Here is a 15,131-nt window from a genome sequence, read left to right on the forward strand (position 1 = left end):
TTTCTACAGTTTTCGCCTTTCATGTGGTACATTTGACTTAGATACAAGAATTTTATAATTTGGTAGTGATGCAGGATTACCACGATTATCGGAGATTTGTGGAATTATGCTTTTCCTAATACTAAAACAGGTTGTGTATGACGTCATCAATATCCGCGTACATAACATGTAAACAAATAAACAGCTGTTCAGTGAGCTTATAACCTTTGATAGAGATGAGTAAATGGAAATGTGTTTACATTACTTCTGTTAGGATTCTGGTTAGAAAAGTGTGGTTAGTTTGCATAAACTAAAGATATTAGATTTTTTAAGATATAATTTAATATATTTAGATTGCCACGACCTGCAGATGACCCCAATTATTTTTGAGATCATTAAAAGGACATTTATTATGACTGAACTGAATATACATTTCTGGCGGCGGAAAAAACTTTGACTTGTAGATGGTTTTGGCGGCCTGGATATTTGTCTAACAGACATATAGAAGCTTCTGTGATAGCTCCTGTTTTAGTATTGTTGTATTGTTTTATGAAAGGTTTGAGGACTACACGTTCCCGTAAGGTAAAGCATTTTTAGACGTTGACAATTTTTAATTTATTTGACAGGATACGTTTATAAACTTTAAACATTGTGTGCAATGAAATTCCTAACAATGACATTTTGAGTCCATTTGTTGCTGTATTCATAACAAATTTTAGAATATTCCAGTTTGGATAAAACAGCACTTCGATGTATTCTGGAAAAAAACAACCCTGAAAACATTGAGACTATTAACATTTGTTTAGCATATAGAAATTTACATGCAGTATATGAATTGATGAAAATGAATTCAATCTAAGATTATCTAGCTTGTAACGATACTTTCGATTCACAAAAACAGCTCTTTTTAGTCAGTTTTCTTACATTACACTCAGCATTATTTTGCTTTTACGAAATTCCATGTCTCTTGAAGTTAGATGAAGTTAGACGTAAAGCGTTTAATCACGCCTTTTGTGATCAATCTTGTACCGTAAGTCTTCTACTTGATCTCATTGTCTTGATATAGAGCCAGTCGTTTAGACAATAGTGTACATCTAAGCTCTGCAGGTAGTTTTAAGAACAATTGTCGACATTCAGCTATAATTTCTCTGATCTTGACATCCACTCCGTTTACTTTTTTCTTGTTATTTAAGTAATGATGGTAATTTGACTTTATAGTGTCTGGTTGATATGATCCATAGTAAATTCTGTGAGGGAGCCTCGCGATGATGTCGACAGCATAGGCTGTTTCGGTTTCGTAGTTAAGCGACAAAGCTGTAGTTGGAATAGTTAGACATTTTCTAATAGGAACAATATGTTCCGTGGTGGAAGTGTTTCGTTTTGCCTCTTGTAATTCTTTGTCTAACCAGTTTTTCATCTTGGATTTACAACTTGTAACAACAGAGGCAACTTGATATTCTTCAGCTATTGGTGCAATGCGCAGAACATTGGATTCTGAAAGACAACGTAATTTCGAATTGATTAAATGTATAGAAATAGTAATAAGAATGGGTCTATATATCACTGATATATTGCGTATGATAAATGCATGTTTAGTTTTTTGTTTCAGACAGATGTAGACGGTGACGTATCCAGATTTAAAGGTGGTGGAAGATCTCAGTAAGTGCTTATCAGAATAGAAGCATCGTCTGTTTGTAGGTGCCACTTTTGGTGCTTCGGTTATATCTCAGCTGTTGGATACAGTTTGGGGCGAGGAATTGTCAATATCAGAATCCTTTTAATTTTAAAATGACATTGTGCTACGAGCTATCATAGATTTTATAGTATTATCATGATACCCTATACATGGTAGGAACAAGACCATCAAAAACTCCATGACTCAAGTTTTTTGAAGCGTTAGATATGTTTTATTGTGCGTATTACTTGAATATTAATAATTTGTACGTTGTTTGCTTGTCTTTTAACGTTATTTACGATTTAATAGTGAATACTTGCTAAATGGTTGTCATTTAATAACAGGTGTACCATTTTTTATTGGTTTGTCCCCATTATCGTGATTTAAGAACAAAGTTTTTTTAAACCTTATTACTGTCACTGGCCCACATTGAATATATTTGAATCTGTGATGTCTGCAAAATCAAAAAACGTTGTTGCAACCTGGCTAAATTCATATATTTTGCTAACAAACTTCAAATTTCTTAGGGTTTTCTGCTATAGATCTTGTTGTCTTGTTAAACATAGAAGCATATTGCTATTGTATTACTGGTAATGTTTCACTGAATATATCTCTCCTGAAAATTCTTTTTGTACCATCTAGTTCCAGAATTTGGTAGAGCTATGTTTACACTACATATTTTGTATAGGCTAAACATTGTAATGAATGTTTTATGCTTGAATAAATTATTCGTATTCGTAAAAAAAAAACAAAAAAAAAAAACAAAAAAAAAAAAAAAAGAACAGGTGTGCTGTATATGACAGATAGTTCACGTGCTTTAATGTTCTTATTACTCTTTTCTTACATGAAAGCACGCTAAAATAACATAATTATAAGTACACTGCATGTTGTATTTGTTTTATAACTACTTATACTCATTAAATAAAATTAGTGAAAGTATTGCATTGTCTTAGTTTTCATCATTAAATTTTGTATTTTACTAATTATCATTATTACTAATCTTTAGAATAAAAATCTTGAAATAATGACAGTCCTACTTATTATAAAAGAGGAGCCTCTTATTACCCTGTTTATTTCATAGATTTTAAATGCTCAAAGGGTTTTTTGATAGAAACTGGTTGAACTATGGATTAAAATGACTCGGAAACACCCTGCCTTTTTTTTCACTTTATGGCATTTTAAGAGGTTAAGTATACACTACATGAATATGATTTTTTACGGTAAAATAACAGTTACATTTTAGAATATTTTTCTATTGAAAATATTACCAGATTTAAGCTAAAATTACTTTAAATATATCAAAATTTAAGATTTACTAAGAGAAAGCAGTAAAGGTACTTTTAATCGGCTGTTGAAGTGCAAAAAAAACCCAAAGAACAACAACAACAAAAATTTGACTGCAATCTAAAATTTGTCTTCAGAATTATATCGATTCTTTTCAAATCTTAAAGGATAGCTAGCTTGATCAACTTGATCTAGGGAATTATTTTGAAGAAATATTGATAAAACGATCCTTCAGTAATAGGATATTTAAGGGACTGTTTAATTTTCATCATCCCCAACACCCCGCCCAAGACCCACCTCCAAAAAAATAAATTAAGGACAAGCCCGATAACCTACAGTCCTATCAAATATTTTGAATAAATTCATCAATGGTAAGCAAATAAGAAAAATGTTACGAAAATAAATAAATAAATAAAAAAAAAAAAAAAAGAAAGATTTTTATAAAGAAATGGAAACTGCAGAAATCGTCTATAAATAAGGTTAATAAATATACCAGTCTGTACATGACAATATACTTTCTGTTTTATAAAACTGTTACCTGTTATCGGATTTAAAAACCCCGGATGGATGCACATAAGAAATTCCAGAAAGTCTGCGTAGTTTTTCCCTGTTAAGTTGACTGTCAGTGACTGTTTTTCTTTGAAATTGTTTTTAAACATAGCCTCGAAAACCGGTGAAGATAAAATTAGAAAGTTTTGTGAGATAAAGAGTTCTTGTTGGTCATCGAATATCAATCGCACTTCATCTAAACATTTTCCACCTTCTGTTTACAAATGGTTTCGGACACTCCTCTGTAGTTTGTGTATCGTTTGAAGTACTCATTTTAACAAAAGTTTTGTTGCTAAATGCTTTTACTGTGTAAATCCTTTCCTTCTTCAAAAACTTGTTAAACTGTCCCTGCTTTATGCAAATACTTATATTTGACTTTTCCAAATCCGGTAATGATTTGAAATAACTATGATCTAATTTAACCCCGGCAGAATATTACTAATACATGAACCTAAAAACACAAAATTAATACTCCTATCTGATATCAGCTGATAATTGTAAATCAGAGTATACAATTACTGTCGACATTTTAATAATAAGACGAACTATGAAAGTTTGCTAAAGATATGAACGATAAATGTAATCTACACAAATATTTGATATCTGATTGTTTTGCAGTGTCAGATATTTATCGTTATGGCGTATATGCCAATAACGAATATTATTTTGCGAACAAGGGTTGTTATCCAGATGGGCTTAGCTGTTTCGTGGAAGGCGTGTATATTTATTATCTCCCCTTGACCATAACCGTAAGATTGTTTTACGGAAATTGCCGAGTCTAGCGAATATGACGTTTGCATTGTGACGTCATCGCCCTTTCCGATAGATTCCTTCAACAGACATCCAACCAAAAATGTTCATAAATTAAATCCAAAGTAATCCTTGACTTATCTTAATAATGCGAGGTAAAGGAACCAGGAAAAGGACAAGGACCACTGCTCCAACTAGTAAAGCTGGTTTGAAATCCAAGGGAGCCAATCATTCGAAGAAACAGCGGACATCCCAGACCCAGACGGAGGCGGAACGGGCCCAGGTGGAACATGTGGATTTGTCGTCAGGCGACATAGGAGAAAATGCAGGTGATAACCGTAGATCTATCATTGATTTTGAGGAGATTTTAGATTCTGTTAATGATAATAATCAGTCACAATATGATAAGGAACTTATAAATTCTAATAATACAGGGTGTGGTGGTCTCAACAAAAATGGCTCTAATTTTACATTTGGTGAAGGCCAGGCTAATTCAATTTTATGGTGCGCTGGGGATGACATTTCGGTCCATGTTCCTAAAGTGTTAAAGGCACAAATATGTCGGGGCGAATATGTCAGTGTAGCATTATTACTTAAAGGTGCGATGGAGCTACAGGATATCTGCGCTGGCAGCACGTTGTCCCTTACAGCAGGTGGTAAAATAGAATCAAAGCCACGAGAATGTAGGGACAAGGTGCAGTCAATTGAGAAATGGACAGACGCGTTTCTGATTTTTATGGCAATTTATGTTAAACAGCATCCATTGAAAACAGGCGAAATGCTGCAGTATATAACACTTATAAGGGAGGCAGCATATAGACAAGTAGGGTATTCGTGGCGTTTATATGATGAGCAATATCGTATAAGACAGGCCGAATGTCCTTCTTCATGGGGGTCAATAAACCAAGATTTATGGTTGAGATGCATGTTTTTAAAAGACCAATCCGGTCCCCAACTTCAGTTGATGCAACATAAATCAAACGTATGCAATGATTATAATCAAAGTTACTGCTACTGGTCAAACTGCAAGTATCAACACAAATGCTCAAAATGCGGTTTGCCTCATCCGCGTGTGAAGTGTCAATTAGCTGACAGGTTACATGATAATAATTATAATGTGCAACGTGTTGATTATCCTCAGCCAAAGACCATGTATAACTTCGAAAGGCACAATAGTCCCAACAGTCGTCTTCGGAATGCAAGGGGTAGAATGCCTTTCAGGGGATAAAGGGTCGCAAGAAGGGGATACCGGTACTAAACCGAGCAGAAAATTGTTTAATCAAGACCTTTTTAAAATTGCCGATTCGCCAATTGATGTAAATATCATTGAAAGAGAATTGCTTTATTATGAACATCCAGATAAACATGCCTTATTACAGGGGTATACGGAAGGTTTCCCTTTGCATTATTCGGGGCCTCATTGTTATTCTGAAGCAAAAAATTTAAAATCGGCCCTACAGCATCCTAAGGTAGTACAGCAGAAAATTGACAAAGAATTGGATCTCAAAAGGGTAGCAGGGCCATTCCCCACGATTCCGATTATAACATTACGTGTGTCCCCGATAGGCATCGTGCCAAAAAAAGATCCTGGTGAATTTCGTTTAATTCACCACTTATCACACCCTTGCGGTCAGTCGTTAAATGATTTCATTGATCAGGAATTATGCAAGGTGCGTTATACGGAATTTGACGAAGCAGTTCATATGTTGCAAGATCTTGGTAGAGGTTGTAAAATTTGGAAAATTGATATTAAAAGCGCATTTCGGTTACTCCCCGTGCATCCGAATGACTTTGATCAGCTTGGCTTCGAATTCAATGGCAATTATTATGTGGTCAAATGTATGCCTTTCGGTTGTTCTATAAGTTTCAGTACTTTTGAAAAATTCGCCTGTTTTCTGGAATTGAGTATAAAGCGCAAATGTCGTCTGGACAAATATTGCATTATCTAGACGATTATCTGGGTGGTGATAGGTCATACAGTTCATCTCTAAAGCTTATGAAAAAATTCATTAGTTTCCTTGCGGAAATAAGGGTGCCTATTGCCGATGAAAAAACGGTAGGACCCGTTACAGTGCTTTGCTTCCTGGGTATCGAACCTGACTCGGATGAAATGGTAGTGCGTATGCCCAGTGATAAACTCGAGGAGATAGTTCAAAAAATCAGATTGACGCTGTCTAAAGAAAAGGTTACATTAAGATTCATGCAAAGTTTAATCGGAGTGTTGAGTTTCGCGTCTAGAGTTATTTACCCGGGTCGGCCATTTTGTCGGCGTTTAATAAACACTATATGTGGACTTACAAAACCGTTTCACCATCTTAGGATAAGCAAGGCCATTAAGGCTGACTTAAACATGTTGTTACAGTTTTTTGAGAAATACAATGGAATATCCGTATTTCATGATCGCTTTTGGGTTTCAAACGAGGATTTTCAATTGTATTCAGATGCTGCTGCCAGCGTAGGTTTTGGTTGTTATTTTAAAGGTCAGTGGTGTTGTGCAGAATTGCCATCGGCATGGCATACTTCCGGTATTACCAAGGACATCACTGTTCTAGAACTTTTTCCTATAATTGTTGCACTGTACATCTGGGGAACAGAGTTACGCAATAAAAAAAACATGTTTCACTGTGATAATCAGGCTGTTGTCCATATCCTTAATACACTTTCTTCAAAATCGGAACATGTAATGATATTAGTCCGTGAGGCAACAATGCGTTGTTTGAATTTTAATATTGCTGTTAAGGCGACCCATGTCGAAGGTCATTGGAATTTAATTTGTGACGCTTTGTCTCGTCCTGCAGATCGACAAATTTCGAAGGCTCGCACCGGAAGCGAAGGCGGGGCCAGAGCTGATACCTTCCCAACTATGGAGTATCTTCGAACCAGGGTTTCAAACCTTTTAGAACACAGTCTAGCACAGAATGCACTGATCACTTACAAAAAAGCACTCACAGCCTTTAGAACATTTCGGTCAATGTATGGTTTTTCCAATAATTGGCCGGCAATACACCAAGAGATAGTACTTTTTATTAAATATTTTGCCGACAGGGGCTATTCATCATCTACAATAAGTACATATATAGCCGGCATCGGCTATTTTCATAAGATAAATAACTGGTATGACCCTAAAGAATAATTCATCGTTAAAAATTACTTGAGGGTTGTCGTAGGCTTAGAAACACCGACATTAGAGCACCTATTACGTTACCTAGGCTTAAAAGCGTGTGCTCAGTTTTACCGGTAGTATGTTTTGATGAATTTGAGGCTACTCTTTTCAGGGCAGCCTTTATTTTAGCTTATTTTGGGCTTTTTCGAGTGAGTGAGTTAGTTTTAACAACTGTGATGCAGCCAATGAGGCAGGCCATTACAAGATGCAGATGTGTCGTTCTTTAATATAATAATTCAGTAGTACGGATAACTAAGGTACTCAAAAACTAGTCAAACTGGCCCACCGATTGTGTTACGATTGCCATGCGAGACTGATTCGGACTTGTGTCCAGTGTGTGCTCTCAAAAATTATCTTATAGTTCGTCCTAAGATTCGAAGTTTTCTATTCATTCATAAGAATGGTAAGCCTGTCACTCGAGCACAATTTTCATATGTATTGTCCAAGGCAGTCCGCATGTGTGGTTTTGAAAATTGTCACTTCCGGTCGCATAGTTTCCGCATAGGAAGAGAGACACAACTCGCTTTAGACGGAATATCAATGGATACTATAAAACGTTTAGGTAGATGGAGATCGAATGCGTGCCGTTTGTATGTTCGGAATTAACAAAGTCAAATAAAATATAATAATGGTTTTACATTGTATTCTCGGCAGATGTATGGATGATTGAAGATTCCATCATACACTGGGCAGGTGAAAGGGCCAAGCAAAGGGGTCGGGAGAACTTGAGGCTTCCTGGTGACAGGACGGTTAGGTGGCTCACTATTCGGGGAATGAAGTGGCAGGATTTCCACCATGTAATACAGAGAGAAAGACTATTCTGTACTCCACCGAAAGCAATTGTACTCCATTTAGGTGGGAACGATTTACGCACTTGGAGTTAATATAAACTTAGACGAGTTATTAACAAGGAAATAAAGTACTTGTATGAGTGTTTCCCTGATACAATAGTTATCTGGTATGACATATTACAACGTCGTAATTGGGGTGGCTGTTATAAAGTGAATGTTGCCATGGAAAAAAAGCGTCGGCAGGTTAATTATTTTGGCCGTAAAGCCGTAACGGCAAGATCCCAGGGTAGAACATTAGAGACACAAATTGATTTTGCAACCGCGGGGTTTTATCGGGGAGACGGGATACATTTATCAGAAGTCGGGTTGGAAATGTTTTTAGATTCTCTAAGGGACGGCTTAATTAATTATATGGGCTAGAATTTGGCGGATAAATTTCATGAATGTAAATTTATTGTGGCGGAAATTCTAGCGGTCTGGGAGTTCGGTCCTTCCACTTACTGCACCTCTCACTACAAAAGTCCTAAGTTACTGGATACCTAGGGTGAGAGATCGTTAAGTTATATACACAGAATCTGCCTTATTCTCTTAATATCGAATGCATACGTGCATACATTGGTTGCAATTAGATTACTAAATAGTGTGTAACATTATCATTTACAAAAAGTAAATTATAACTGGTGCTTTTCAAAATTCAAATTCATTAAAACGCAATTTAGGGGCTAGGGATTTCGCTCGCATAGTCATAGTACTTGGCGTATCATGTGTACCCCCTAAATTTTTGGCTACATGATTGCTATTTTGGTGTTATGTTTGCTTCAAGTGGTTGTTGAAATGCACGTGTCTGAAATGCATGTGTCTGTATGCAGTAGTGGTCGAAATGCACGTGTCCGTATTCAGTAGGGGTCGAAATTCACGTGTCTGTATGCAGTAGTGGTCGAAATGCACGTGTCCGTATTCAGTAGGGGTCGAAATGCACGTGTCAGTATGCAGTAGTGGTTGAAATGCACGTGTCCGTATGCAGGTTTTTCTGAAACCGTTGAAATGGTGTTGCGATGCGTTATTTTAGTGCTTTGGAGTGTCGTACAGTTGCTAACAAAATATAGTGCTGACTGTTTTCGTAATGATAACGTTAACATATTATTAATATATTATAGCACCAGTATTAGGCAGGTACTTCTATTTAAGACAGGCGGGTCCGAACTTGGTAGGATTTTCAAATCGGTTCAACTGTAGCCACCGTTGGGAACTCAGTGAACCATATAGCGGCCATATATCTCCACAATATTACGATAATTATCATTTAATATTAAATATGTTGCAAGTGATTCGTGGTGATAAATGTATGAACTTTTTTCATTGTTGCTTAATTTAGTGAGTCAAGAAATAATTACCTCAAACCAAATTTTGTACAATAAAATGTAATATATATTTGATATTTCATTACTAAGGAGAGCAAGTATCTATGCACTATAATGAACAGAGCTATCAGCATGCGATTAATATAAATTAATGCAATACAAGAAATGGCGTTTTTTAGAGACGCGAGGGGTGGTGCCGAACCGAATGACCACCAGATGCAATTGAATCTAGTAAAAATGTAACATATAATATGGTGTTCACGAGTGAAAGATAAATGTAATTCTTATTTAACACATAAAACAGACTAAGCCGGGTTTTTTTATTTAATGTTTTAACTACATTTTACCCATTTTGTATTTTAGTGCAATTTTCATATTTATAGATATCTATTTCCGCGATGACAGCTGTTCAAAGTTCCCTATTGATACAATGACATGTAAACGGTTTAAATGAAAAACATAATTTTAATACTACATTTACAAAAAACACAATCCAGAGCAAAGATATCTAAGTTATTGTTAACAAATATGACATGAATATAGTATTACGCACCTAACATTCATACATATGTACATATTAATTTTTTTATCATATTATGGTTCAAATTCTTCTTTATTATCCGAAAAAAGGTTAATATGTAAACATGCATGAAAATTCAAGTTTAAAATTTTTAATCGGTTTGCACTGAGATCGTGTTGGAAACCAACAGTTGAATAAAGGGTTAGTAGAGGATACTTACATTCTGTCGAAGTACGTATGTACATTTTAATCAGGGATAGTTTTAGCACATGAGATTTTATTTGTTTTCGGTTTTCGTAACACACAAATCGCCATTTCCTTGCAATTTTACTCATTAAATGATTGTCATTTCTAGTTCCTTTCAGATATACAGCAAACAACGTTTGAGAGGGAGATCCGGGTATACACAATAACAACTGCTGAAGAAATTTGTCCATCACTTTTTTTCTCAAGTTGTTTCCATCGAAAACAGTACCATGAGACTCATAACACTATAGTCTGTTGTCAGATATGTTGTACAAAAAAACAAACAACAACAACAAAAAAACAAACAACAATAAACTGCAATTTTGTCTATGTACTACTTACGTTGACTGATTTCACATTTGGACATAAAGTATCAATTAGTACAATTATTACAACAAGCCGATGTAATAAACTGTCACTTCATTTCATATCATTGTCAGATAATAGGCCAGTCTATGCGACAGAATTTCACATCTAATATGTTCAGGAAGGCTTTTAAACAATTTTGTGCAGTCTTTTATTACATCTCCATCCGTAACATTTTCCCCATCAGTATATAAATTTTCTTCCAAATCACTTTTAGATATAGTATCTGGTTGATACGATCCGTAATAAATCCTGTGACCAAATCTAGCAATGACTTGGACAGCATGTGCTATCAACTCGTCATAATTAAGTAATGCCGCTGTTTTCAATATTGTTAAGCAATTTCTGGCTGGTAAAACGCGGTTTTCAACATAGACTCCTTCTTTTGCAGTCGTTAGTTCTTCGGTCAACCATCTTTTCATACATTTTGTACATTTGTGGACGACACGTCCAACTTGATACTCTTCAGCAATTGGGGCAATACGCAGGACATTGGACGCTAGAAGAAATAAACGTTGAAAAGTTAATAAATAGTAATAACAAGTAATAACCCAAAGGCCAGGTATCACTCATCTGACCTAGTTGTTACCCCAAATAAACTAGTATTCCATTTGACCTAGATCTTCTTAAAACAAACATTCTGACCAAGTTTTGTGGGAATCATGTGCATAATGTACCAATTTTACGTTGGTTTGACATAGCAACCTAGTTGATTTGACTTAGCAACCCAGTTTTCAAAAACTGTAAATGCACTTCTTAAAAAGGTGTTAATATCAATGATCAAATAGCTGATAAAAGTCTGCACTACATTACTGACTTAATTTTCAAGTAACAAGTAGGCCTATACTCCTTTAATATGCCTTTCGTAATTTATCTTAAAACAACACAAAGTTCCCAATTCACCGTCCGTCGCCTCTCGTCCATAAGCCAACATTTTCTTTAAACATCCTCTCTTAAACCGCGTAGAAGTCTTAGGAGACACAGATGTCACTCAGATAGTCCTCTACCAATGCTATTTGAACTGAAATAACGTATTGCAGAAGTTTGGCTGCAAGAACGAAGGAAAGGATTTTTTTTTTGCTCAGAAACCAATTGACACACTTCAAAGTAATTTCACAGGACGTTAATTAGCGTGGTTACTATTCCTTGGCAACTTAAAGACCTCAGAAACTCATGAAATAATTTCACACAAAGATGTTCAAATTATTCTGATTTATCAATCGTATGCTTACCAGAGGACATAGTTACTTTTTTCAGAGACTGCTTTACCATTTTCACATACCTCTTATGCTGATAATGCTGGTTGGCCTAAACTATTGACATCATATACACTTACTGAACGACTTGTCGGTCAATAGTCAAAAGTATTGCCCGTTGTCCCAAGGACTGAGGGACAGTAGTTCTGACTATTGACCTGCAAACCATTCAATAAATGTTCTTTTACGTAACATAAAAAAACAAATTTCATTTGTTTTTCTTCAAGTTACGAATCTAGCTCAACCAAATTTTGTGTTAAATACACAAACTATGAACCAGCCGATTATAGAAGTCATTTAACAAATGATTTTTAGTCAAGCAGTGCAGTCGTGTTTCCAAGAAAATTGTTGTTCAGAATGTAATGTATCGCATACAGTCGCTCATATTCTTTGCTCCTTTGATTTCTAGCTTCAGAAAAGCGTAAACGACAAACCTCGGATAATTAACTTTTAAATACCTATGATAATGAATTTATCAACTGTTAACCAGAATCTGTTAGTCTTAATGACTGGTTTTTTTTCTATTGTAAGTCTTCAGACATATATAAGAACAGGGCTGGCTTGCAAGTAATACATAATCGTTACTGTCTACTATTGAGGGGTTGACCAGTCTCTTTAGTTGGTCATTTTTTTTATTCTACTGTCCAGTTTCTTTCTGCAAAAGTTTGGAATTTTCCCGTACAGAATATCAGTTTTCGTTTTCACATTATTTTTGTTTGCTCCCTTTTCGAGGAAAAATGTGGGACATAGAAATGGGTTGCGTCCTTCTGTCTGTCCGTGCACTGTGCCCTCTTCATATCTTCTTAAGCGATAGGAATATTTTTATAAAACCAGCAGCACTTATTGTTATCCTCGTCACATGCAGAGCACACAACCCAGGTCGCTAGGTCCAAGAACAAGGTCAGTTAGAAGTCAAACGCCAAATAGCCTAACTTGTGTCAATTCCGTTTTGTCTAAACCGCTTGGACGGGTTTCATAAAACTAACAGTAATTATTTACTATACTTTTAAGATCAAGGTCACATTCAGAGGACGAATGTCAAATATCTAAAACTGGTGTCAGACCCTTATATTCTTAACCACTTGGACACTTCATAAAACTAGTATCAAATATTTTCCTTATTAAGATAACTTACAGAGCACACAACCCGGGTCATTAGGTTCAAGGTCAGAGTCACAGAGGTCAAAGATTATAATACTAAATTTTATATCCGCAAGCCCGCTTAGCTCAGTAGGGAGAGCGTTGGTCTACGGATCACGGGGTCGCGAGTTCAATCCCCGAGCGGGTGTATGTTCTCCGTGACGATTTGATAAAAGACATTGTGTCTAAAATCATTCGTCCTCCACCTCTAATAATTCATGTGGGGAAGTTGGCAGTTACTTGCGGAGAACAGGTTTGTACTGGTACAGAATACAGGAACACTAGTTAGGTTTACTGCCCGCCGTTACATGACTGAAATACTGTTGAAAAACGGCGTTAAAACCCAAAACAAACAAACAAACAAACTAAATTTTATCTTTGTATCAAAGTGGCATCTTGGGGTACAGTTGTCTGTAGTGATAGGTCTAGTCAGTAGTGAATGACTATTTCATTATCTTTATACAATTTCTTAAAAAGCGTTATCGTCTTTTATACTGAAATGTGATGTGAACCACAGAAGTCAAAAACACATTTTCCATTTTTCATCGATTTCTAAATGCAAGTATCGACCTGCTTTATAATAATAGTTACCAGAATGAAGAACAAGGATCAGGCTAGCTTTAACGTTTGAAATTTGTCTTCTGCCGCTACCAGCGAAGGTAAACATGCAATCGGACACTACTTCACCATTAATTTAATGCAATGCCAACTCTGTTTTCAGGACAGAGCGAACTGAATGTCCGTTTACTAAATCCATCACCAGGACAATGTGACTTCAAAGGCATAAATCCCATTTTTCCAGTAAAGATTCTGGAAGCAAGATTAATGTTTTCATAACTTATAGGATAATTGCCTGCATTCATCATTTATCTTCTATTGTGTTTTGTTCAATGGGTCAAAGTCAAGGTCATGCTATCTCAGGACGGAAATGGGACAAACCTTCATAGGGGCATACATGAATTTTTTTACAAACAGCTCTTGTTTAAGATACCCTTGAAATCAGATAGAATGACATGATGGGTGTCGATTTAATCACCAGGAAAATAAGTTTGTAATAAATTAAATGTTCTTTTTGAAATTTTGTTGTCCGATTTTGTAAGCTCTCTTAAAGGACATCGTTCTGTTTCTGCTATATTTCTTGTGAATGATGCCAGTCTCACGGAGAGTACCGTTCTCAATATAATTATACTATTGTTGTTTAAACGGTAAATCATTTTTGCCGAACAAAGTTTCACTTTTGATGACGAGAGCTTGTTTTCAAATACACATTAAAATGTTTCGTTCCCACTCGTTCTGTGATTGGATACGTCACGTTGTAAGTTTTGTTTTGTATTGTTGGCACAAGCGCCAAAATGACGCACAAAAATTCCGTTATGGTGCATTGCTGCATGTTACGACGACACCACGAAATATTTTTTATAAACTGTGCGCAAGCCAAGGTGACATTACTAAATGTACTTAATCAAGCACCATAATATATATGAACAGCAAAGCACTAAAATCAGTCTATTTACAGAGCAATAGAGGCACAATTGCAGTCGGGGTGGGAGTTTAACCTTTTGTCACGACAATGAGCGGCATATGGAGAGCCTTTTCAGCCTTTTCTAAGACCTCTTCCTAGCAACATGCACGTAGAATTTACTCCAGAAGTTAACAAGTTATTTAGGGTAAAATTAGATGAAGTATAATTGATAGCTCTAGGGGCCTCCGTGGCCGAGTGGTTAAGGTCGCTGACTTCAAATCACTTGCCCCTCATCGATGTGGGTTCAAGCCTCACTCGGGGCGTTGAATTCTTCATGTGAGGAAGCCATCCAGCTGGCTTACGGAAGGTCGGTGGTTCTACCCAGGCGCCCGCTCGTGATGCGCAGAGGGGCACCTGGGGTCTTCCTCTACCATTAAAGCTGGAAAGTCGCCATATGACCTATCATGTGTCGGTGCGACGTTAAATCCAACAACAACAAAAAATGATAGCTCTAATGAATCCCAGTTTGGAGATGCTGTTACCCTCATAATAGAACTGAACACGTCCAAATTCATACAGATACCGACGG

At 36.1% G+C, this 15,131-nt stretch overlaps 1 protein-coding gene across 1 annotated transcript; it reads right to left on the bottom strand.

Annotated features, from left to right (window-relative positions):
* Positions 1 to 584: 584 nt before the first annotated feature.
* Positions 585 to 3,908, bottom strand: LOC123555594 (uncharacterized). The gene is made up of 2 exons (XM_053548954.1): positions 3,477 to 3,908; positions 585 to 1,473 (listed from the first exon to the last, which is right to left on the bottom strand). The coding sequence occupies exons 1-2, from the start codon at positions 3,595 to 3,597 to the stop codon at positions 1,019 to 1,021; spliced, it is 576 nt and encodes a 191-aa protein (XP_053404929.1). The 5' UTR covers positions 3,598 to 3,908; the 3' UTR covers positions 585 to 1,018.
* Positions 3,909 to 15,131: the final 11,223 nt, after the last annotated feature.

The sequence above is a fragment of the Mercenaria mercenaria genome, chromosome 7 (genome assembly GCF_021730395.1).
Source record: "Mercenaria mercenaria strain notata chromosome 7, MADL_Memer_1, whole genome shotgun sequence".
Taxonomy (NCBI): domain Eukaryota; kingdom Metazoa; phylum Mollusca; class Bivalvia; order Venerida; family Veneridae; genus Mercenaria; species Mercenaria mercenaria.

Coding starts and splice junctions, on each gene's coding strand:
- LOC123555594 (XM_053548954.1), bottom strand. CDS start 3,597: ATGTTTAAAAACAATTTCAAAGAAAAACAGTCACTGACAGTCAACTTA. Junction 1,474..3,476: donor GTTTTTAAATCCGATAACAG/GTAACAGTTTTA, acceptor GTTGTCTTTCAG/AATCCAATGTTCTGCGCATT.